The sequence below is a fragment of the Panthera uncia genome (assembly GCF_023721935.1).
Source record: "Panthera uncia isolate 11264 chromosome B3 unlocalized genomic scaffold, Puncia_PCG_1.0 HiC_scaffold_1, whole genome shotgun sequence".
Lineage (NCBI taxonomy): Eukaryota > Metazoa > Chordata > Mammalia > Carnivora > Felidae > Panthera > Panthera uncia.
In genome coordinates, this window is record NW_026057582.1 from 41,828,714 (window position 1) to 41,855,383 (window position 26,670).

Consider the following 26,670-nt stretch of genomic DNA (forward strand, 5'->3'; position numbering starts at 1 on the left):
CAAACCTCCTGATTTGGTACATTCCTAGCAACTCTAGCCACGTAGTTTAGGATTTCCTTAGAAGTTCTGATAATTGATCGATGGATGAATGGATAAAGAAAATGTGGTATATATATACAATGGAGTATTACTCGGCAATCAAAAAGAAAGAAATCTTGCCATTTGCAACTACGTGGATGGAACTGGAGGGTATTATGCTAAGTGAAATTAGTCAGTCAGAGAAAGACAAAAATCATGACTTCATTCATATGAGGACTTTAAGAGACAAAACAGATGAACATAAGGGAAGGGAAACAAAAATAATATAAAAACAGGGAGGGGGACAAAACAGAAGAGACTCTTAAATATGGAGAATAAACTGAGGGTTGCTGGAGGGGTTGTGGGAGAGGGGATGGGCTAAATGGGTAAGGGCCACTAAGGAATCTACTCCTGAAATCATTGTTGCACTATATGCTAATTTGGATGTAAATTTTTAAAAATAAAAAATAAAGTTAAAAAAAAAATGAGTGGGTAGACAAACTGTGGTATTTCCATACAGTGGAACTTTTCAGCAATATAAAGGAATAAACTATTGACTCAAAAAAAAAAAAAAGTTCTGATAATTGCTGTAACAAATTTGTCCTTATTTCTCTGTTGATCCCTTTTTGACCACAGTATTGAGGTGTTTGGATATAGGGTGATCCTTATCCTTTCCCCACCATGTTTTCTTCCAAAAGAAAAACAAAAAACAACAACAAAAAACCCTGCATTCACTTGCGTGTTCATTAAAATTTTGTGCCTATTTTACCAACCATATCCTTTCCTGCTCACCCAAGTGCCTTTTCTGCCATGGTTTGTTGATATTTCAAAAGCCCAAGCCCTTCTCTTAATAGTCATTCCTTTGTCACTGTTGGCAATTTTGCCAGATTTATCAATTCCATTTCTTCCCCAATGTTTCTCCATGTTTTCCCACAGGAAAACACTAAGTACTTGGGGTACTAGGTACAGCCCCTGCTTTCACCCTTACTCTGCCTCCCCACTTACTCTTTCCCTTTGTCATGTGTCTGTACCTCCAAATCTACTGTCCTCGTAACAGAAATCTTTCATCCTCTTTGAAAAAAGTAGCCTCCACTCTTAAGTACTGAGAACTAAGGATTGATGGGTATGTGGGGGAGAGGGGAAAGTGGGCAATGGGCATTGGGGAGGGCACCTGTTGGGATGAGCACCGGCTGTTGTATGGAAAGCAATTTGACAATAAAGTATATTCAAAAAAGAAAAGAAAAAAGTAGCCTCCTCCACTTTATTTATCCTCCACTTCTTATACATCTCAATGCTGCCATGGAAAACAATTTCCTAGAAATTGGAGCATTAATACTGGTTGTATGATGACTAAGGATTACTATGTGTAATGGTATTGTGGTTTTGTTTTAAAAATGAGACCTTACCATTTGAGATAAGTACTGAAATGTTTATAGGTAAGATATAATCTCTGGGATTTGTTTTGAAAAGATACGAGAAGGGGTGGTGGGGAATGATAGGGCCAGACTGCCCATGCTGTTGGACCTAGCTGAGAGAAGTACATGAAGAGATCACTATACTTTTCTATTTTAATATTCTCTATAATAAAATGGCAGAAAGTTTTTTCCTCTTCACCTGCTATAGTTTGGGCTACTCTCATAAGATCTAACATAATATTTGGATGACTTTTGCCATTTAAATGTTACTACAAAACCCAATGCCCAAAATACAAAATTACTACATCCTATGGTATATATACTAACATTATGTATACCAATATTAAATACCAATAATACAAATTACCATCTATTCTTTACTATGCACTAAGCTACTAGGCATTGTTAACGTGATTTACATAAATTATCTCAATTTATTCTTCACAATATGCCTATCAGGTAGTAATCACTAAAGGCTCAGAGGAGGTTAAGAAACTTGCCCCGTATCATAAGGATGGAAATAAACACTTTAAATAAATGTTCATTACCAGTCCCAAATATGAAGAATATAATTATTCCCACAATAACTCAAACACAATGCTCACATTCATATTGATGTACTTCATTTCCAAATTATCATAAGCTATCAAGTAGACTTGGCCAAAGACAAGGTTGAAATCAATTTACATTTACCTAGTTAATACTTGGTGGACTTAACAAATTTTATTTGCATTCACAATAAAATCAAGTATAACGCTAGCTGACTGTGCAGTCACTGTTTACAACCACAGTTGGAGGGAGGGAGGTAGCAAAGTTTAAAGGCAGCAGGTTTAGCCCCCTTAAAACAATCAATAGCTGTGTGCAACCATGGGAAATCTGGCCCTAAAGATGGTGGTGACCAATCCCCTACATGTTAGGCCACTGAATCCTGAGTAGTTCACATACATACACAAAATTTAGTGATTATATCTTAGATCAGCTTTAAAAAGGTTCATGCAAGTGTGGATTTTAATGCAGCACAGTTCCTTAACATTGTCATTACGTCCTTAATGGAACTAATGCATTCCTAAACACATATTTTCACAAATTATTTCTACTGGCTTTAACTAAAAAAACTGAAGATATTTTCATCTGGAAAATATCTAAATCCCAGGAAATAAAACTTAAGAATCCCTGTTTAAGGTACAAAATTGTTTTTTCAGTTCGTGCAACCTGCTGGCTTTTTAAAGAGTGTTTCTTTGGCATGAAAGGAAAACATAGGAGACATACAAATCTTTGTTAAGCTGTAAATTAACAAATCAGGGTACACGCTTCCTGAACACAGATCTCACTAAGAATATGTTTACTAAAAAAACAAAAACAAAAACAAAAACAAAAACCCTCAATGGGACCAGAAAAGGCTATAAAACGTTTTTTTAAGAAATTTCAAATCGATTCACTGTGTAACAAATCCAGTAACAAATGTCTTTATACAATTTCTTTAAAAGCCAGGTCCTTCTCCTAGCATATGGCAAATTCTTTTATTTACAAAAGCGCACATACAGAATCTCAGGAAATTGAGGTATTAGAAAATTGAGATATATTTATACAGCAGAGGTAGTAATGAAAATCCATAACTAAAAATGAGCTTATTTCTTGGCATTATCAAAACCTTACATTATAACCCCTACATTGTTTACATTTTCTTAAGTAGTAGAAGATAGATTTTGGCACTTTGGTGGTCTTTGTTATCCCTAGGTCTTTTAATTTGACGATCAAACACTGATTGCTCACAAACATATGCTTTGAGCTCTTTCTCCAGCAGTGTTAACAAGCTGTACCAAGCCCAGCACTCCCTTTGGCCAGGTGTTTTCCACCCCCCACTCCTGCCCTTTTGATGAATTAAATGAACTAGATGACCGACTAGAATCAAAGGTAACACACAACGTGGCCAGAGAACACAGCAAAATTAATCTTGTTCTCTCAGAACCAAAAAACACTTGCCTTTCCATCAGCATGAATGATCTTCCAGAATTAAAATTTAACTATAAATATGATATACTTTCATATTCGTTTGACCACTGGTAAAATGAGAAATGCCCAACCTCATTTAGGGATGAAATGACCTCAAATTCATATAAACTGAGAAATTATTAGGCTTAACTACGTAAAGTATCTTAACACTGAAAAGACAGGACAGTCTCATCAAAAGCTCATTTTTGGCACTTGAATTTGTGCATCTCTGCAACTCAGAAGACTTCCAAATAAAAACTGAGAGGGCTCTCAGAAGGGCTACATCACAACGGGGGCAGGGAGAGAGGTGGTGTCAAATACTGTATTGATGCAATAGACAGTCAATAGAAACAGTGCAGCTATACTCTTGCTTAGAGATCACTTTTAATCATGACCCTTCCATTTCATAGTTCAATAAATTAGTAGCCTTAAAAGTCCTATTGAAAAAATTCTTTCCTTAGTTACTCCCACTTAAATATTACCTAAAGCTATGCTGTCCAATAGCCACTAACCGCATGCGACTTTAAATTTCAATTAATTAAAATCAAAAATTCACTTCTTCAATCATAGTTGCTTCTCTTCAAGGGCTCACTAGCGACATGTGACTAGTGGCTACCATACTGGAGAGCACAAAGAACATTTTTATTATTGTAAAAAGTGCTATTGGATAGCACTGATCTGAAGAAAGTGCAGTGTGCTATATGCTCATGAGATTTTTCACTCTTTTTGAAAGCTGTTTAAAAGTATCACTATATCTCTGGGCTACAGATGAACAGTGATCTCTGCTCATAGCTGTCACAGGACGGTGTCAACTTTCCGACCATCACTCAGACAATTTATGAGGTACTCAGGAGTTTCATGTAAGTAAGACTCAAGTAAAACATGAACTCAAGATATTTTCACTATCTGACTATAGAACAAAGTGAAGATTGCATGGATGATGAAAGTAATTCAGCACTCGTATTTAAAACAGATCTCTTTCTTCTACTAATATCCATAAATCTTCAAATATAAAAGCATGCATAACTACCATTTAAAGCTTCTCATGAGAATGGGGCAAATAGCCCAGATATTGCTCTATTTTACTTTGGTGTCTTAGCAAGGGGGCGGAGCTGGGGGGGGGGGGACATTACTTAAGTACAAACAACAACAACAACAAAATAGTAAATTAAAATAAAAACAGTCTTAGGAATTGCTACCAAACAAGGACAAAAAACCAAGTTTCGGTTTTAGGCATGCAAAAATGCTCTCATTTGTATTGATATCTGATATCTGAGTGGACTAACTTTGAATACTTTTAGGAAAATCAAGTTCATGTTATTTTCAAATTTACTTTGTCAGAACACAAAGTAGATAATAATTATATATCACTTCTTCCAAATAATTCTTGTATGGGAGGCATGAAGTGGGGAGCTGAATAGATTGCTTTTTTTTTTTCTTAGTAGGTAAAAGCAGAACAACTCAATCATAAAATGCACACAGCTGTATCTAAAAGAAAAATGCAAACACAACTTAACCAACTTTATTTGACTGCATCTTATTTAGACAGCTTGCACATTTCAAATCCCATTAAATCTCTCTCTCCAAAAGGATATGGGACAATAGAAGAAAATTATGCAGCAATATCCAGTCATCAAACAGCAGTCCAATATTTTGAAATACACGTGATATTTTATAGATACTCAACTCATATCTGACGTCAATATAATTTATGGTTATGTTTTTACAAACCTGAAAGCCCTGTAACATTATAGCACTCATTTTAGTGATGTCATGGTGCACTGAAAAGTAACTCTGATGCACTACCAATTTGCTTTTATCTATGCTCCTGGAAAGTGATGAACTTCATGATTTTTAGACACCATAATAAATATACACATCCAGTCTTATACATGTCAGCCAATACCATAACACAGGGCAAGGTAAAGTTAAAACATGTGACAAACAAACTCCTTTACACAGATTTGTCAAGCAAGTAGGGAGGGTAATTGACTCAGTAAGTAGGGAGGGTAAAAAAACCAATTTTTTAATAATTTTACTTTTTTAATTTTGTTGGCTTCAACTTCAAAAACTACTGTCTGGTTTCTGATCTGTGGACTCCCCTAGAATAGTTTCATCCTAATGTAAGGGAAATTACAATCAGTCCACACATCAAAAAATGGTAGCATACCCGTTAGCTTCTTCAATACTAACATATATAGCTTCATGGTAGCATGTATAAAATGTTCAGCAGTACGAACTGCCAAACCAGTGTCAGTGGATAGTACAGTCAGTCTTTAAGAGGCAGCACCCCGTTAAAAGAAAGTTGCACCAATCTTGCTCAGTTTTAGCCAAGTGAACTCACGCTATCAATTTTAAATGAGATTGTTTTAAGATTATATAAGAAAGATGAAAGCCCAATATCAAAAAGTAAATGAATGTTTGATGCTGCTTCAACTGGAATGGAGACTTAGTTTTGATGCTGGGTTATCATGCTAGACATTAAAATTTTAGTCTACTTAAGTAAACAATTATTGTATACCCAATTAAAGACATAAGGTAGACATTTCTGTTCAACATACACCAGGCTGAACAATACGGCAACCATCTGACTTTTTAGCCACATGGTTAAGGTCACGTTTACAAACACCCAGTCAGTTCAGCGAAACCTGGTCAATTCTGGGAGAAAAGGTCAGTAGAGATGGTTTCATTGACAACCCACCAAAACATAATGGCTGAAATGAAAATCTAGCATGTATCTATCTACTTTAGAACTGTCCCCATTAGGGAGTCAAGCAAATGTATGTTCATCAGCAATCATTACTAATGAATCAGCAAGTCAAATATAAAGTGGTGAGATAAAATTTGATAACCCTTTTAGTTCAGTTCCCTCCATATCAACAGATATGGCATCACTATGATTGGCATTCCTCTAAATGCTAGAGCCCAAATGACATTTGATCAAAGACATACTCAAAACAGTCAGCTGGAAAGCTGAGTATTGAGTGATCGTTATATTTTAACGCCATCAGTACTCTACCCATTAAACTTTCAAGAGCAATATAAAATGAAAGAAAAAGTTGACTTTAAAAATGAGGAACTATAAATGATCCCACCAGCAGGAAGATTTTATTTTCACCAAATCTGTGTATCTTTATTTTTAAAATACTTGTTACCATGTTCACTTTCAAGACACTGCACTGAGCAAGGAGCAGCTTTCCTTTAAAAAAAAAAAAAAAAAAAAAAAGGCAACAAACTTTCCTGAAAGGGGGCTTTTACCAACTGTTAATGGAGGTAGGGTTTTTAAAAATACAGTAATTATAGCCATAAAATAAAATTCAAACCAAATCCTAGAACAGAAGTAAAGCATATCCAAATTAAAGAAAAAACAACATAGATTCCTACAAAACATTTTTCACAGAGAATCAATCTTTTTTTTTTTTTTATGGGTACCTAGGTTTTCCAGTTAAATTATCCATCACAGGTTTCCTGACTCAGTTGAAAGCAATTAACTTATAAATTTGTTACACTGCACAGATTGACCAAAATACAATGTAACTGAACATGGTGATAACTATTAAGAAAACCCATAAAACTCACTCCAAAAAAATACTCCAATTTTCCCTTTTGTTTTTCTGGAAACTAAGCAAAGCTTCCCCAAGAATTTGCTTAAGTAAGTGAAAAGAAAATAAAATCAGTTTAAAATGGATACAATGAACCTTCAAATTTATTTCCAAGACCAAGAACCAAAAGTGAAACATTTTAAGAAATGGAAGCAATGTGAATCCAAATCAAGTGGGAAAAAAGTTCCAGCTACTTTGTAAAAGCTGTTCTTCACAGCTTAGCAATAATTTTGATTAAATAAAATCATACCGATTTACATTAATTTTCTATTCTTTTCCAAAAATTCCCTCACTCTCAAAAAAAAAAAAAAAAAAAAAAAAGTGCATCCAAAACCCAGCAATTCCCGGCTCCATCAACTTTTCTCATCCCTTTTGAGTCATTTCTCAAAGATTTTCCAAGTAGATTCAACTTCTTACTGTAAGGAAAGAAGGGACTTTACAGTAAACCACTCTGTCACTCACCTGGAAAAAAGTATCCAAATTATAAAAATCTGAAATAATTTATTATCAAATTTAGAATTTAAATAAAAACAAAAGTTTGCTTGCAAAGGCCTGAAAGAAAAGGAAAAGAGAGCATGCATTCAAAAACTAGAGATGAAGACAAATATACTTATCTACACAGGCACTGGCAGACGCAATTTAATTGTTATCTTTACTCATTGTAAGACACACCCAACCCTACATAACATTTTTTTTCATTCACTAATCACTGAGGTACCAATATCCAAGAATGGAAAATTTAATATTGAAAAAATAAAACCTAAAATTGAAGCTTTTCCCCCACCCCCTTCAGAAAACTATGGCAGGTTTCATGTGAAATGTTAGTATACTTAGAGATTTTTACAATCTACATTGGCTTTTTTAGGAACAAAAATCATGTTCCACTTACTGGTTCTGTGACAAAATGATCACTGTGTAAATAACATTGTCAGCAGACTTTGCAAATGAACAAACAAATCTTGGCTATCAACTGGCACATCTTGCTGGTACCAAAAGAACTCTTTAAGTTTAAAACAATCTCTTTTAATTCAGAACAAATGCGCCATGCCAAAGTGCAACAAATATTGTGCGACACTCAATGAGACACTGACAGGTAAGAGCTGCATGGAAATTACTAAATCCACCTGCAAAGCAATTCTGTACAAATTGCATTGCATGCAAAGGTCGATTCTGCGTGGTTGGAAAGTTGTTCCTTGGTATCAGTTTCTCAACGCAGCCACAATTTAAGTCGCAGTGCATCAACTCCATTTAAATAGTATCTGAACAGCCTCTTATCTCGAACAAAACCAAGATTTTCATAAAGTTTCAAAGCAGACTTATTCGTTATTTCTGTTTCCAAAACAACCTTCAAAAAAAATATGAGAAAACTAAGTTATAATTTTATATATTTGAAATTAGCTTATAATTTTCTTAAGTCGACAAATCACAAAGTAAACATCAAATATTTAAGAAAAACATTCCATATCGGTTTTAAGATTAATGGTGAAAACAACAAATGTTAATGATGTAAAGAAAGAACCCAGAAAATGGTCATCGTAATAGTAATTTTCTCTTGGGGCAAGAGGAGGTAGGAATGTGGACATTTTCTGTTCTATTGATTTTTGTGATGTTTGGAATTTTTAGCAATGAGAATATACATTTTATACTAAACCAAAGATGAATTATTTCCCCGTGGAGAAAAGTAGTGTGACAAAAAGATGAAGAAAAGAAAAAAAATCAACAATACAAACTTTAAGAAAATACAATTTGACCTCCAACTCCTTACTCCTATATTTTCATTAATGTGTCGTCATTTATCCTGACAACAACTACCCTATTTGTCTAGAATCTAGACCAGAATCTGCAAATTATGGCCCTGGAGCCAAATGTGTCTATTGCTTGTTTCTGTCAATAAAGCTTTATTGGAACACAACCATGGCCATTTGTTTACATGATGTCCATGACTCCTTTTTCAACACAAGGCAGAGTTGAACAGTTGCAACAGAGATCTATAGTCTGCAAAGTCTATAATATTTACCCATTAGGCTCTTTGCAGAGAAAGTTTGCCAATCCTAGACCAAAGATACCCAAACATTAGTTAACTGGATTGCAGACACCCTCCTCTGGAGTTTCTGAGTAGATTTGGGGTGGGGCCCAAGAATTTATATTTAAAAAAAATTGCCAATTGATGCTGATGATGCTAGTTGGAAAACAACAGTCTGAAACCATTGACTATACATTATGGACATCAACACCGAACAGAAGAACACATAAAATATTAACTTCTGAGTTGTTTTTAGTATTACTGAACAATGGCCCTGACAATGAAGAACTGACACTTTTTGAACATTGTGTGATTTTCTTTTATTATTATTATTAATTTATTTCTACCTTCCTCTACCCAAACATCCTCTATCCCATCCTCCTACCTTTTATATACACAGCTCTATTTGCCTTTCTATTGATTCTCAACCTACCTCATTGAGAATTGTCAACAAAGTGAGCCACAGTTACTGTTGGGATGTCATAACCCTCAGGTGTTTGAAATGAGGGCAAAGTATTTGAAAAAGGGCAAAGTATAACTAAACAAGGGTCCAAGTGAAGCCTATGAGTCACTTTCTATCACAAGCTACCAAAACATTTGACAACTATTCAAGTAGATGTAAATAATAGAGAAGAAAATGTACTTCATCATATCCAAAACTGAACTCATGATCAACTCCTCCTCAATTCCACATATCAGTAACAATGCCTCAAACCTGAAAACCTAGGAGTCACTATTGAGCTTCTTTCCTCTCTACCCACCACCCCCCCCATATACATCCAACCACTATTTCTCTTCTCTCTTAAATTTCTCAAATAACCTCTTTTCCTTCTATCCCTACTCATACCACTGTAGTCCAAGCTGGCATCAACTTTCACTGTAATTACAAGATACTCCTAACTCAAAAAGTCTCCCATTTTCTTTAAGTAGAATGATGTTCTTGTTAACCTCTGTTTAGAACCACTTACTGACTCCCTTTTGTCCTCAAGATAAAGTTCACAAATTATAGATAATCTAGGGGCACCTGGATAGCTCAGTCAGTTAAGCATCCGACTCTTGATTTCAGCTCAAGTCATTATCTCATGGTTTGTGAGACAGAGCCCCGCATCAGGCTCCACATTGACAGCCATGATCAGGCATGTCAGTCATTGACAGTCATGATCATGTGAAATTGTGATTTCACAATTCATGAGACTGAACCCACATCAGGCTCTGTGCTGAGCCTGCTTGGGATTCTTTCTCTCCCCCCCTCTCTTTGCCCCTCCCACACTCTTTCTCTTTTTCAAAATAAATAAACTTAAAAAAAAGTTCAAAAAATAAATAAAGATAATCTAAACAAACTTAAAAGGCCCTCAAATTATGGCATCTACCTACCTCACCAACTTTGCTTTAGGTCTACCCCCTGGTTCTCCATGATCAAGACTAAACTTTCAGTTTCTGGAACCCACCTTGATCTTTCCCACCTTAGATCTTTCACATAAATTGTTTTCTGTCTGGAGGGATGCTCTTCCTGTCCTCTTTGCTTTTGGCCTTAGCTTGTTACTTCCAGACTGGAAGGATTATCCCTTTCTTTTTATACTACCCCGCTGACCTCATTCAACATTTGATGAACATGTCATCTCTCCTAGCTGATGAGCCCAACAAGGGCAGGATCATGTATACCTCCTTCACAGCCATTTCCTGTATACCTAACACTGCCTGACAAATAGAAGGCTCTCAGATATGTTAATTATATGCATCCTTAGCACCTTTCATTATATTACACACATTACTTAAATATTAAACAAAAGTATCATTAAACTTTTAAATGACCAAAGGACTTAAAGAGAAAGCATCATCTTAAAGCAACTGAGCAAATCACATGCTAAATCTTAAATTTTAAAAGATCTAAAAACAGGTAATTAATAATTCAGGATAAAGAGAAAATGTTCCTAGGAAGGAACACTTGTCTTATTTCTTTTTAAGTTTATTCTGAAAGAGAGACAGACAGACAGACAGTTCTGTGCACTGTCACCACAGAACCCAATGCAGGGTTGATCTCACAAATTTTGAGATCATGACCTAAGCCAAAATCAAGAGTCAGATGCTTAGCTGACTGAGCCACCTAGCCACCCCCTAGGAAGAACATTTAAAGAAATGTTGTACAGCAAACAAGCTGGTTTAAGATAAGAATAAAAGTCAACAATTTTTCTCTACTCTTAAAAATATGGAAATTTATTTTTTAGTAATGTATACCATCTTCCAGTCTGGGACAGTCCAGTCTGATCAATACAGGTTTTCAATTTTGAACAAATCTCTTGGGTAACTGCTAGAACTCTGTTTTAGGCCACCACCTAATTACAGCTAAAATGTTACATCAAAACAATATGTGAAGCAATAAAAGTACAACTCAAAACTTGGAACTTGATTTCACAGAAAAAGGAGTGACAGGTTTGTTTGTTTTTTTTAAGCTAATATTTACTGATGGCTTACTAAATGCTATGTAAAGCATTTATATGCATTGTCATTTTATATCCATTTGTGATGTTATTTTCATAAATATCCTATGAAATAGATACGATTTTTCTCCAATTAACAAATGAATGAAACTCAAGGCCACCAGTAGTGCAAAAACAGACCTGACTCCATATCTGAACTAGACCTTATAATATCCACTCTTCTGTACCTCCCCCTGATTGTTTCCCCAGAGTAAACCAAAGTGGCAATGGAGATCTAACCTACTTACGACACAATGAAGGGGACCTAAGTCCATGTTCATTAGTATTTGGCAACTGAAAATATTAAGACACATCTGAGGCTAACTATGGCTACATAAATACACACTTGAGGTGTGGTAAAGAGTTGAATTCGCCTTTGTTGGCATCCTAGCAGATGAGTGAAATACAGCCCAATTACACAGACATGGAATTATACAAAGGGCTGACCTTATTTAAAACCGAAGGATAGTCTCGGTACACTCACATTCTGTCAATAAAGAGATCATCTGACAAAATAGGAAATGTCAGAAAAAAGTAACTTTTTAATACTTAATCACTTAAATTCTCTTAAATTAAAAGAGAATCTGGGTTTACAATGAAAACTCAGTATGAAACTATTCGTTTAGTCCACATCATGGGAGTATTACATAGGAAGCCAAAGGATAATGAGGTTATTTTGGTCCCAAAGAAACTTGGCAAAGTTGAATTCTACTTAACAGAAAAAAAAGATTACAGTGAAGTTCCACGGATTCTCTTAGCAACAAACCACTGTCAGGATAAGCCAAACTATTACAGTTTAGAAAGCCTTTTTTAATATTTTAGGCTGGAACTGCTGGAGGGAGGGCAAGCTGTTCACTGTTAGAACCTAAACACTAGCTTATCATCTGGCACTTCATAGACCTTAAACTGACACTGCTGAATAAACTTTATTGTTCTTCATAACATTCCTTTAAGATCAGAATTACTACCACATTGCATACACAAAGAGAAAGACTATAAAAAGTTAAATGACTTGCCTACAATCACACAACTACTAAGTGACAGAAGATGAATCTAGAACCCAGGATTCTCATACCCAGTTCTTTAATTAGGACAGACTACTCGATCAAAAAATCCTTATAGTTTAAATAACTCCATTTTACTCTGTTCTTTACCTAGCAGCCTCTGTTTGATAGCCAAAATAGGTTTCCAGCGAAACTAAAAATGTTCAACATATAATTGTTAAACACAGAAAGCTTAGAAGTCACCTTTGTACATTATCAAAAAATAATAAAAATACCTTATATTTATACATAACTAAATACCATATGTATTTTGTTACTATGTAACAGATTACTGGTTATGCTAAATTAGACCACAGTTGGTAGGAATGTAAATTGGTACAGCCATCATGGAAAACAGTACGGAGGTTCCTCAAAAAATTAAAAATAGAACTACTGTGTGATCCAGCAATCCCACTTCTGGGTATATATCCAAAGGAATCAAAATCAGGACCTCAAATAGGTACTTAGTATCAAATATATACTCCCATGTTTATCACAGCATTATCACAACAGCCAAAATATGGAAATAACCTATATGTCCAATGTCTGTCAACAAATGAATGGATAAAGAAAAGGAGCATATACAAACAATGGAATATTTTTCAGCCTTAAAGAAATCCTACCATTGTGGCAACATGGATGAACCTGGAGGACATAATGCTAAGTTAAACATATCAGACATAGACAAATACTGCAGGATATCACTTATATGTAGAAACTAAAATAAACTCATAAAAGCAGAAAGTAGAATGGTGGATCCCAGAAGAAATGGGAAGATGCTGGTCAACTAAAAATGTTTAAAGGTCACATAGAGCACATTTAAACTCAAGAAATGTGGTGTATTCTCATCATATAGGAGTTAATTCTGAGTATTGACATCACAGCAATCATACTTTAAATCTAAAAAAAATTTCTGAAATTTAAATTCCCAGAGATGAAGACTTCAAAAGGACATCTATAGATTAAAGGTAAAGCACTGTTCATCATGCTGACCAATCACCCCATTCTAATTTATTTCAGGAAAAAAGCACATAAAAGTAAACAGTCACTGTGTGGGTTATTTTAGATATACGAATCCTACTTTAAAAATAACATTCTAGAGGTGCCTGAGCGGCTCAGTCGGTTAAGCATCTGTCTGACTGATTTCAGCTCAGGCCACGATCTCAGTGGTGAGAAGGAACCCCACATTGAGGTCTATGCTGGATATGGAGCCTGCTTAGGATTCTCTCTCCCCCTATCCTTCTGCCTCTCCATGCGTGCATGCACGTGCTCTCTAAATAAATAAATAAATAAATAAATAAATAAGACATCCTAGAAAACTCATTCATGCTATTTGTGTGTATTTTTCTTACTATTTCCCCTAATGTAATACACAAAGCCAAGATGCTTGTCCTAGTAGCCACCAGTATGGCAGCAAGAGCATGTGTGGGTGTAACCAAATTCAAGCCAGATCAGTAATATGGGTAATGCATTTCTCATTCACGAAGCAACAAATCCCCTTGTTTCTTTTCTTAATGCTATAATTTTTTAGACAGCTCCAAATATACAGAAAATGAAAAACATCTTTTAGTTATGCTGTTTTAACATGTCTAATTCTGACATAAAAAGTTAGGAAAGTCATAGTAAGGCAAAATGAAAATATCTATTAGATCAGGAGAGTCTTTCATTACTATTTGAACAAAAACATGATCTACATTTCAACTCTGTGATTACTAACTTTGGTTTAATACGCTGTGAAATTATTTTAAAAATGACAAGAGCAACCAAGAGCAATATAAACTCAGCTCAAGGTCACAAATTCTACAAATAGAAGAGAAAGTAAAAATTGACTGGATGTGCATGGTAAGGCTTCACAGAGATTTCCAAATATCACTCTCTTTACAGGTGCATAGATTTAAACATTTCTATCTTTATAAGAATAATAATAAAAAAAAAACAGTACAAACTAAGTAGTAGAAAATGTAATTTAAACCCCTTTTCAAATGTATTTCTGATAATTTGTCAAAACTCCTTAACACTTGTAAAGAAAGGAAGGTTGGCCTAACTTAATAAAAGTAAAATTACATGTTGGTTACTTCAAAATTGGTCACTGTATCCTTAGAGAATTAAAATTTCAGTTTTCCTCAGAACAATGAATTATATATGACTGTTTTTATGTGCAATTTTTTTTTTACCAAAAGGTACTTTAACTGATTAATAATGCTGTAGATACTTTTTTAAAAAATTTTTAATGTTTATTTATTTTTGAGAGAGAGAGAGAGAGAGACAGAGTGTGAGTGGGTAAGGGGCAGAGAAAGAGGGAGACACAGAATCCGAAGCAGGCTCGAGGCACTGAGCTGTCAGCACAGAGCCCAATGCGGGGCTTGAACTCATGAACTGTGAGATCATGACCTGAGCTGAAGCCAAACACCAAACCGACTGAGCCACCCAGGCACCCCTCCCTGTAGATACTTCAAAAAATTTTACTATGTACAAAAATAAGATAACTGCTCTTCCCAGAAAGCTTATAGAAAGCTCAAAGAGAAAGACAAGTTAACAATTATGCAAGTCGAAATTCACAAGTACATTAAAAAAAAAAAGAGGTACAGATAAGATGCTGGTGGCACAGAACTAATTGGTCAACCATCATACTCTATCGCAAATGCCACACTAAGTACTAAGAATACAGCAGTAAACAAGAAAAGGCATCTCTGCTCTCCACAGTGGCTAAGGCAGACTCTGAACAAGTAAATTTCAGTGAAGTAAATTTTACAAAAAGAAACGTTAAGAAAACCACAGAAACTACACAATTGATTCTGTCCAGAAGGATTAAGGAAAACTTTAAAAAATTGTTATTGTATTGGGTCTTAAACACTCAGAAGTAGTTTAACAAGTAGGAGGGCCAAAAAGCTACTAGGCCTAGCAAACACATCAGTGAGAAAGTAGTTACAATGGATTGGAGGGGGAAGAAACCAAACCAAATGGGATGAAATGGTAATAAAAGGAAGTGGAACCAACAAACACAAATTAACTACCAAGAATTAGAAGAGAGAGGGGGATAGAATTGTTGCTTATATAGTTTAAAACTCAATGAAAGGGAGACTGAAAGCCTTATAAGGAGTAAACAAAATTCTAACCCTGCATAGAGCAAATCCTTTATCTGAACAATACGGGACACACTAAATTTTGTTTAAAACATGGAAGAGTTAAAAACAAAACAAAACAAAACAAAAAACATGGAAGAGTTCTTTAATTCAAAGGCAGAGTAATTCAAACTGCAAAAACGTAAGTTCATGGAACTATCCCCGTTTCAGATTAATATTAAGTAAAACTCATTGCTTCAAAGGAAATTCAGAACAAGATCTTTAGGCCCACAATGAAAAGAGTATTTCTACCATAAAACGTATCACTAATTTAGGACCTTAACTTTGAGACTAAAACAATATAACCCAAATCTCCGTATCATTCCCCAGAACTTTCAAAGAAAAACCAATACCATTTAAACATTTGCTCAGTTAAGGTAAGGCACACACCCTGTCTCGCAGGTAGTGACTAGGATAACTCACAAAACGCATAGCTATAAGGAACATAATACTCCTTGTTCATAACATCCCTGCTCACTGGAAACCACTCTATTCAGGAGCAGTAGAGGATCAAAACATGGTCTTATCAACCCAAAGATTTCTCCAAATTCTTCAGCAACTTTTATGAAGCTTGACTTCTCTTCCTGATGAGCTACACCAGTGTGACTATGGTCCAAACAGATCAACATATGCAGTCCAATCCTCTTCTGCAAATTTTAGTTACATTAAAATGGTCAGGGTCACTGCATCTTTTACTTCTTGATATTAATAGCTGTGAATTATATGAGATCCTCCACTGTATGTGAATCATCTTATTTGAAATAACACTGAATGCCCTGATATCTCAGGATGACTTCCTCCGTGCTACCCAATGTATCTGTAGGCCTACTCATACAACCATTCTTTAGTGTGGCCTGTCGGAATACAAACTAATGTGAACAAGGAGCATGAGAATAGTCTAGGGTAAATCTCTGTATTCTGACATGGAAACACGTTCACGAGACACTGTTAAATGAAAAAAGTAATTATTGCAGAATAATAATTATGGTTTCGTTTGTATAAAGAAAAACTATTACACAGCTAAGATGTGTGCTTAGAATGTGAGGATACATATTTAAAGATTAACAGTAGCTATAAGTGGAAAGAAGAACAAAGCATTGAAGAGTGTGAGGACAGTGAAAGAAGGGACTTTGCACCCCCAAATATACACATACATATAATGGTTAATGAGTGTGTATAAATTTTGTACAGAAAAAAACCCACCTTAAAAAATTATCAAAACAAGTTACAAACTTTTGAGGAAAAATTACCTAATTTCAAGTATTTTGAGAACTCTCTAAGGCATCTTTGCCCTCTAATAACAAAGACAACTGTCCCTTGTAACGTTCATAAAGTTACTAGCATCATACAACTTTGTTCCTTCATAGTCACCATTGCTATATTAAAAACATCTACACTTCTCTAGTTTATACTTATTCTCTTCCACCTGAAACAGTAAATTGTAACATTCCCAACCATCACCATTAGTTATGGAGCACTCACCATGTGTATGGCACAGTGCTGTAGGATACCAAAAAATTTATACCTGTGGTTAGGCTGTACAAACAAGCTAAACAGAAAAGATGCTCTTAGGTTAAAACATAGACAGGTCTAATTTTAAAAGTGGTTGTCTTTTTTTCTCCTTAGCCTTACCATTAGCTAATGCTGATTTTTTTTTTTTCAAACATGAAATGTCTTTCATATGAACTGACAGTTGGCCCATAGATTAAACAAAAAAAAAGTTATTTAGAGAGAAACTAAGGCCGATATGTAAGGAAATTACAGTAAGATATGTAATAAGAGCCACCTTAAATGACTTAACTGATAACAAATCCTCTGAATACCAATTCCTCTGAATACCAATTATTTACTGAAAATGTCTAAGATTTCACCTTTATGTTTTGACAAAGAACAAATTTTAGCTCCCATTATCATCTTAGAATTTGTTCTAGGTCAAAACTCAAGTGCTTTTCACCACAAGCTACAATGTTATAATAATAGTTTGCAATGAAATTTGCAATACAATTTATTGTGGGATATTTATTTAAAAACCAAACTGATAAAATACAGACTAGGAAAAAAGGTTTTAAACATTTAGAAAGACTTACCTCATCACAGTCTCCTTCAACCATGGCATATATAGCTTTCTTAACCAAGTTAGTACCTAGAATATAGATCTGAGTATTAATGAAGGAAAATTTAGTTGCTTAAGGATACCTAAATTATCGTATTTATAAGCACAGAAATATCAAATGCTGGGTTCTACCTTGAACGCAGACAACAGACTATCTTAAGTGAGAAAAAATTCAGATTTAAACTGAGAGCCCAACAAACCTACATATAGTAATATAAGTTCCCTCTTAAAAGACATAGCTCCTTAGGCATCTCTTTTTCTCAGGTGTAATTATTTGCTCCAAGCAGGAGTTTGTGCTCTTCTGTTTGAAAGTAAGAGAAAAGGGAAAAAAGAAAAAGGCAAGATATGGTACGGCCAGAACAGCCCAGGAAATCCTTGAACTAGCCAGAAGCTACAAGACCCTTGGGCCAATCTTGCCAAAGATCACACCAGAAACTGCTGTGGCCCAGAGTGGACCCAAGACACTGGGTTGGTTCCTACAAACCTTCCAGTGAGTCCGGGCATTCCCAAATGATGCCAGTGGGGTCTCTGTAAATGTCTAGCTAAATGTATCCTGGTTTAGGGTCAGATACACGTGGTACATTAAAGGGAAAAAACTGACAAATCTGATTCTAAGAAAACCAAATTGTTAGGAAATCTCTTCATTTTCAAACCATGTACATGAGCAAGAACACATTACATGGGCCAAACAAAATGTCTGAAGGTCAGGATGCAATCCTCAAGCCACCAGTTTCTGCCCTCTGAACTAGACAGATAATTGCCTATCATTTGCCATGAGCTCTTATCAGCTCTTTTCAATGCATCACTATAACAGGTCCAATTCATTAAAAACCCCAGCAGTAAACTCTAACACTGTAAAAAATAAGTTGGTTAAATCTAATGTATTAAGTCAGCATACTCACAATGATTTCTCATGACCTCTCAGACTGTATGAAACTCTTAAATTGGACAATACTACTCGTATTTGAAACAACAACAACCACAAACTACAAGTGACAAACTGCTAGTAATTAAATACCGGAATAGGCATCAATTCTTCTTTCACAAATACTTACTTAGCTTCACTAGATCCCAGGATTTGACATGCTCTGACAAGTGCTCAATCCCCCATCCCGAACAAAGAGCCAGTAGGTCCTAGACACTAGGACAGTAGTTCTTAACCAGGCTTATATCACAGTCAGCTGGGGACACTTCAGTCCTACTTCTAACAGGACACACAACATTCTCAGGAAGAGAGACCGAAACATTTGTTTTTAAACCACCCACATGATTCTAATGACCATTATAAATCATAAGTATAAGACTGACTGAAAATGCCAGGAAAAGTAGACCCAAGAAAGAGATGAATTTGGGAATAGTAAGAAACAATTCTCCTGGTCCTCCCTGAATTGCTAATATAATGTTTGAGGACTAGAACTAAATAATGGTAACAATTTCTCCTTAATTTTGCCTTGAGCTTCACTTAACCCAAGTATAGACAGCTCCTAGAGGGCTGTGATCAAGTGCCCCAAAATGCTATTAAGAGCTGCAGTACATAGTACAATGCAAAGCATTTTGAATGGGATCAAAAAAATGTCTGGAAGTAAAAACTGATTCACCTGTTACTTATTAGAAAGATAATTTCTCAAACAAAACATTAATAAAGAAAACAATTCATTTTAGGAACATTTTGAAAATATTTTGAAATAAAAATAACCTTAATTTTCTCCCCTTAGCTTCTTTCTCATTTCTATACATTTACATTTAAGTCTTTTGCTTCAAAAAACAAAAATGAAAATAACTTATGCATTCTTTTAGTGACATAATATTTTCCTTACCAATGCCATTTCTCCTGTACTTGGAATCCACGGCTAACATGGCTATATAACCTCTGCGGAACATCTTTTTGTGCATATCCAACTTGCAAACGATGGCACCTACACACTCCTCCCCTACCATGGCCTTAAAAATAAACAAACAGTTATGAAGAATACATTGCCGTCAGGTACCGCACAATTACCCAGGGAAACAGCAACCAACCACTGGTCAGCATTTTTGAGGAAAGAAGAGAGAAGAATTCTAGTAACAGAGCAATCACAGAAGTTTCAGAAATCTAAATCCCAGAACTCCTTCAGAAGTTCCAGTTTTAAAATCTTTCAACACTGTTTAGGGCATAAATGTCTTATGCTCATTATCAAAGCCTGGGGGGAAAAAGCAAGATTTCCACAAAGTTAATACTCAAGTACTTTATAAGAGGTGCTTATAATTATTTGCAATAAAGACCTACATATTTAAGATTTGGGGAGAAATACATGAAAGTAATTTTTTTAAGAAAATGTCTCTTCAAAAGAAAGAAAGAAAATGTCTCTTCATTAGGGTATAAAATACTGTGAAACTTATCAAAGTACTATAAATTTAAATGTAATTCTAACAAAGTTTTAGTGAAAGACAGAACACCTAATATTTATACTACCTGACAGTAGAGTTCGATTTTGAGCAGGAAAAAAACAAAAACAAAGACAAAAAAATGCAAACGACTTTCACAAAAAAAGATGGTTATTAAGGTATTCCTTGGATCCTCCCCAAGGGTTTTTGTTAGTGAAGGACTACAAAGACTAGATATTCAATGGTCTAGTCACTCCCGACAATGTCATTATCACAAAGCTCAAAGAATATCTAGAACTTAAAACCAGAGCTTCATATTAAAGTGAAAGCTTTAATTTTACAGAGCTACTTTAATAAAAATTTATGTCTTTCCAGAGTATTAAAGGTTAAATGCTGAACAAATGCTAATAATCCCCCATTTTTATTAAGATTTCCAGTGTTACCATTGAAAATAAGTTTTTCAAAAGTTCTGTCACTGATGAAAAGTTCTAGTAATACTGTATTCTGGTAAATATCAATAGGGCAATAGCTTTAATTGTTTAATAATGTGTCAGCTAGTTAGAAATATTTGTTTGCTCTAAAGAGCACTCATTTAAAAAATATGAAAACTTCAAATTATCTCTTAATAAAATAAAATTCCCACAAGAAACTATTTCAACAGCAAAAACCAGGAATTGGTTTAAAAAATTAAAAAGCCCAGTTTACACTTAATTTTAACTTAATTTTGATGTGACATTTAATTCATCATTCTGTAAAATGATTAAAAAGACTTTTTTAAACTGTGAGAAAAATCTTTTAGATAATTCCAATCCATTTCACACAAACCTGAACTAGGTCAGAAAAATCCTTTTGAAGGGATATTAAATTGAATAATCCACTTAATTCATTTGTTTTATCACACAATCCAAAACTATCTTGGACAATAAACCTCTAAAACTGTTATTTCCATTTTCATTCACAATAAATCAATCTGGTTCTGTAAAAGCTGTTTTCAAAACTAAAATTTCTGGGGCACCTCGGTGGCTTAGTCAGTAAAGCATCTGACTCTTGATTTTGGCTCACGTCATGTTCTCGCAGTTTATGAGTTTGAGCCCAGCGTCGGGCTCTGCACTGAGAGTGCAGAGCCTGCTTGGGATTCTCTCTCTCTCTCTCTCTCTCTCTCTCTCTCTCTCTCTCTCTCTCTCTCGCCCTACCCAGCTCTCACTCACACTCTCTCTCAAAATAAAAAAAAAAAAACTTAAAATTTCTTTATTTAATAATGGCTGAAATACACACAAAAGTGGCCTGGTTGAACAACTCTGACAGCATTTTCTGATTTTAAAATAACTCATCTCAAATATATGTGGTTGTGTATATATGTATGTACATACATGTTAGGCCCAAAAGTACATTTAAAAACTTTTTTAAGTAGGCTTCACGCACAGCATGGAGCCCAACGCGGGGCCCAAACTCACGACCCTGAGATCAAGAGTAGGACATTTAAATGACAGAGCCATACCCAGGCACCCCACATTAAAAAACTTTGTGACCTAAGGTTGTAAATTAGGGAAAACGGAAATCCATATAAATATATGATATAAAACTGTAGGACAGGTACATTTCACAATTAATAAACCATCCCAAAGAAGAAAGAATCAAAACCACTAGACACAATACATTTGGACAATACTTCCAAATTGGATAGGAATTTCAAACAAATCTTCTTTTGACCAAGGTAGTAAAAGGCGAACAAAGTATCTTATCAGTTCATGCTTGGACTAGATTGACTCTTCCTAATTAAGAATATGTAGGAGCAAAAATCAAGTGGTACTCATCGTTAAAAAATAAAAGCCCAATGTGGCACCTGGGTGGCTCAGTCAGTTAAGCGTCCAACTTCCACTCAGGTCATGATCTCATGGCTCGTGGGTTCGGGCCCCACATCAGGCTCTGTGCTGACAGCTCAGAGTCTGGAGCATGCTTCAGATTCTCTGTCTTCCTCTCTCTCTGCCCTTCCCCCATTCATGCTCTGTCTCTCAAAAACAAGTAAAAAATGTTAAAAAAATTTTTTTAAAAATTACAAAAAAAATAAAAGCCCAATATATAATGTACTCTTACTAATAAGATATTCGTAGTGAGGAAGGCCTACCCTGCTATTTTTTCCTGAGAAATTGCTGATGAATATGTAAGAATTACTAAACTGCTTATCAATTTTTCCAAATAAAAGCTTCTCCACATATATTTGGAAGTCATACTATTAAATGTGCTCCTTTTTCAAGGATGGGAACTGAAAAAATCTTGGCAAGATTAAGACTTAACTCTACAAGGCCAATTGCTTGTCAATCTACAAAACTTGAAAACTACAAGTTGTATGAAATAGAAATTCCCAAATTCCAGAATGCTATACATAGGAAAACAGAGGAAGCCAGAAAGTTAAATTTAGAATAAACAGAAATACTATAGTACATCACTGGTAATAAGTTTAAGAAGTTCAAAAAGGCACTAAAAGATAAAAATACCATGAACTCAAAAATGGCAAAGATAAATTAGTTAAGAACAGAAAAATTGACAGGGTCTCCCCTTTGTATAGTACTCTACTATCACATCTGTTACAATTATTAGAAGAGCCATAAGAAACTGTCATTTTTGTTAGTCAGGTTTGGTCAAGTGCTGGCAATTTTCTACGGAAGGTTCAACCTCATACATTCCATTTGATCCATTACAGGTTATATATAGAAACCAAAAACATTTTGGAGGTTTTTAATCTCTTGAGATTATTGATGTTTGCCAGGACAATTTAACTTGGGGACACAATGATCTTCCCTGAAGATCAAGGGTATGTCATTTTTCAGATTCTTACTTATTTCCATAATGAGAGGTCAGGTAAAGTTCTAACTTTACCTCTCTGCCACTAAATATCTGAAGCTTTTTTTTTTTTTAAGATTTTATTTTTAAGTAATCCCTATATCCAACTTGGGGCTCAAACTTACTACCCTGAGGTCAACAGCAGCATGCTATGGGGCACCTGGGTGGCTTAGTTGGTTAAGCATTCGACTCTTGATTTCAGCTCAGGTCTTGATCTCATGGATTGTAAATTAGAGCCCCATATCAGGCTCTGTGTTGACAGCATGGAGCCTGCTTGGGATTCTCTGTCTCCTTCTCTCTGCCCCTCCCTGCTGGCTCGCTCGCACTTTCTCTCTCTCCCTCAAAAATCAACATTAAAAAACAAAAAGAGTCGCATGCTCCATGGACTGAGCCAGCCAGGCACCCCTAAATATCTGAAGATTTAAATATTTTTTAAGTCACTCGGGTCCTTAATTTTTTTTCATTAAAAAAAAAAATGAAGTTGAGCTAGATTATATTTAAGACCCGTTAGAGTTCTAAAATGATATGATTTAAAATAAACATACACACTTATATTTATTTTAAATTGTTCTTAGAGGAAATTCAAATTTTTTAAACGCCAACATAAAGGCCCCAATTCTAAGTGGCCTCTGATTAACTATTGTTTTCTGTTCCATATCTCCAGATACATACTTGCGCTAATAAATCTTAGATGTCAACCACTTGTACATATCTCAATTTCCAGATATTCAGAATTTAATATTAAACAAACTATTAAGAACTAAAGTACAAATTAGCTGGCGAACTGGAAGGAGTCTACGTAAAATCAAAACTAAAGTTTAATATTAGGTTTATCAGAGTCGAAAATGGAAGACAAGTTGAGAGAGGTCCAGGTAATATCAGAACCCAAAGCTGACTAAATATTATATATACAACTATTTTCTGTAATTAATAGAAATACATATTTCAATTTAAGGTTTGACTCAGTCATATACTTTTGTGGGTAAATTTACAATTAAATCAATCTACAATTTTTAGCAATTACAGTGGCATTTAACGACACATATATAGTGCTATAAAATCATCCCCATATTCACTGACATAGGCATGTCTTAGAACTTCTATGTTGATACAATGGTTAGAATCCTGTAAGAGCAGTTTTGTAGAATATAAGATAGTTCCTACAGTTTAAACAAATATACTAAATTGAAGTTTAGCAAAGTGAACATAGAAAACAGCAGAACTACCATTATCTACAATTCTGAGGTTATATTTTTAGATTACCACCAACATACAGAATCAGAATCAGAAAGATGGATTTCTAAAGAACTGTCATAACATCTTGGGGGGATGTGCAACGAAGTGCTAAGTGCAATTACGTCAATGCTAAAACATAAATAGTAGTAGCTTCTCCCTTTACATAGCAAAAAATATGTCTTAAAAGCATGTTGCCTTTCTTCGGTGAAATTCAAGAAATAAAATGCTTGTGAGGACACGATACAAAACATACCTCCAGTTAATATTTAAGTGAAAGGTTTCAGAATAAAATTGGTCAATATTTTGGGGAAGAAACTATTGGTACGGCCAGTACTACATAAATTAAAAAAAAAAAAACAAGAAAACTATTTAGCTTGTTTCATAGCCAAATCTTTTTCACTTACATGGAAATCAAAAAATTCTGTCAACTGTGCTTTACACAGCCTGTGTCACTATTAATATGTACGTATATGGATGATCAGTTTCTTAAAGGAAAAAATGAGATTAGTAACAGTTTCACACTTAAGTTTCCTACATTCCACAAAACGGTATTTTGTTCGAGCTTCAGGGTCTTTCAGCCACCAGAAGTGTTAGTAGTGCCTTCTACAATCTAGCACCAGAAAGCAGGCTGGCTACAACTGCTAATTGTCCTGAATTGTCCTGTCGAAGTAAAAGGAAACAATCTCCATAATTACAGAAAACGCTTGTAAGATTTAATTCCCCAATGTGGCCACAGCAAGTTTACTGACAATCATGTTCACCGAAACATGTTTATGCATACACTCTTCCCTGATTACGGCTGTAATTGAGAGATTAATAAAGCCTGTATCCGAACAGAACCATGTTCAAATTAAATGATTGCAAAGTGCTTTGAGGATGAGGGAGGGTAATTAAAGACGGTTAAACATGATTATAAGCTAATATAAACAGAATCGAAGACCCCCAACATGCATCATACAGGCTTGTTGCATTTACATAAGTACCAAGTTAAGCCAGATCAAGAAGTCTTACCTTCAAAACAGTTTCATTAAAAAACTAGGAGTGTGGACACGCACTTTACATCATGTAACGTACTATGAAACGCAGAAGTATGCATCCACTGCCACTCTCAGCCCTCACACTCCCTGCCCTGCACGGCCTGGATCTCTCTGCTGCGTTCACCCTCTTTGCATTCCATCCACTTACCAAGAAGCACAGCTGTGGCCAGTTGTGGATAAAATATCTATAGGTATAAATGGAGTAGGGTTCAGACAGATCTTTGGTGATCAGTCTCATGATATCGGGCATTTGTAGCTCGGATTCATATCGGACATAACGTATCGTCCGATCCTCCCCAGGCTCAACCTCCCGGCCTGAGGGGCTTCTTAAACTGCAGCCGGCGGTCAGGGATGAAGACAGCAGCCGCACCTGCTCATCTTCCTCCTCCTCCTGCTCGGTGCCCTCCGCCAGTCCATTGCGGGCCGCCGCAGGATCGCTCGCCGCCACTGCCTCCGCCGGGCTGGGGAGCGCAGTTCTTCCATTATTGGGGAGGCAGTGAAGGGGGCTCTCGCCCGAGTGTACCCCAGCTCCTTTTGTTGCAGTCGCTCTGGGCCCCCCGTCGGGGGTGGCCGTGGTCGTGGCCGCCTCGGCCGCGCTCAAAACCTTGCTCTTGAGAGAGGCGGCCGCCCGGAGGTGCCGCAGTTCGGGGCTGATCAATCCGTTGAGCTGCTGCTGCTCCTGCGGCGGCTGAGGGCAGCGGAGGCACGGACGCCCCTTGGCCGCCGCCGCCGCCTCGCCGCCCGCCGGGCTCCTGCCGCCGCCGCCGCCTTCGTGCTCCTCGTCGTCCTCCTCGTCCTCGCTGCAGCAGGCGAGGGCGGCCCCCGCCGGGAAGGGACAGCGGGGCTCGGCCGCCGCCGAGGCCGGAGGTGCTGGTGGTGGGAGGAGGCTGCTAGGCCCAGGCGGTACCTCCGCCATCCTAGAGGCGACACAGACCGAGAGGGGAGGCCATGAGACCCCGCGGACGAGCGCGGAGCAGAGAGAGCTTCGGGCGGGGGGGGTGGAGGGGGGGCGGCGAAGGTGGAGGGGGGGGAAAAAAAGGCAGAAACCCCCCCCCCCCGGGGCCCCCCCCCCCATCCCCCCCCCCCCCCCCCCCGCTCTTCAGCGCCGCCCAGCTGTTCAGCCGGCCACCGTCCCCGTCCGCCCGCACCCATCCGCTGGCCCTGTCACCCCCGGCCCCTCCCTGTCCCCTCCGCGAGGCTCACCCCGCACAGGTCCCCGCCGCCACTGCCGCCACTCCTCTTCCTCCTCAGCCGCCGCCGCCGCCGCCTCCGCCGCCGCGGCCGCCTCCACCGCCGCCAAGGTTCACACTCAGCCGCCGTCGCCGTAAAGCGCCTCGGCTGTTACCCCGGGTAAAGTTTCCTAGGCCTGGCTTTACGACACTTCCCT

The 26,670-nt window shown here is 36.6% G+C and overlaps 1 protein-coding gene across 1 annotated transcript; it reads right to left on the bottom strand.

Moving 5' to 3' along the window:
* Window positions 1-943: 943 nt before the first annotated feature.
* On the bottom strand, window positions 944-26,641 carry NAA30 (N-alpha-acetyltransferase 30, NatC catalytic subunit). Its single transcript, XM_049612706.1, has 5 exons — window positions 26,487-26,641; window positions 25,432-26,200; window positions 19,623-19,746; window positions 17,780-17,835; window positions 944-8,372 (listed from the first exon to the last, which is right to left on the bottom strand). Exons 2-5 carry the CDS (start codon window positions 26,197-26,199, stop codon window positions 8,235-8,237), a joined length of 1,086 nt encoding a protein of 361 aa, XP_049468663.1. The 5' UTR covers window position 26,200; window positions 26,487-26,641; the 3' UTR covers window positions 944-8,234.
* Window positions 26,642-26,670: the final 29 nt, after the last annotated feature.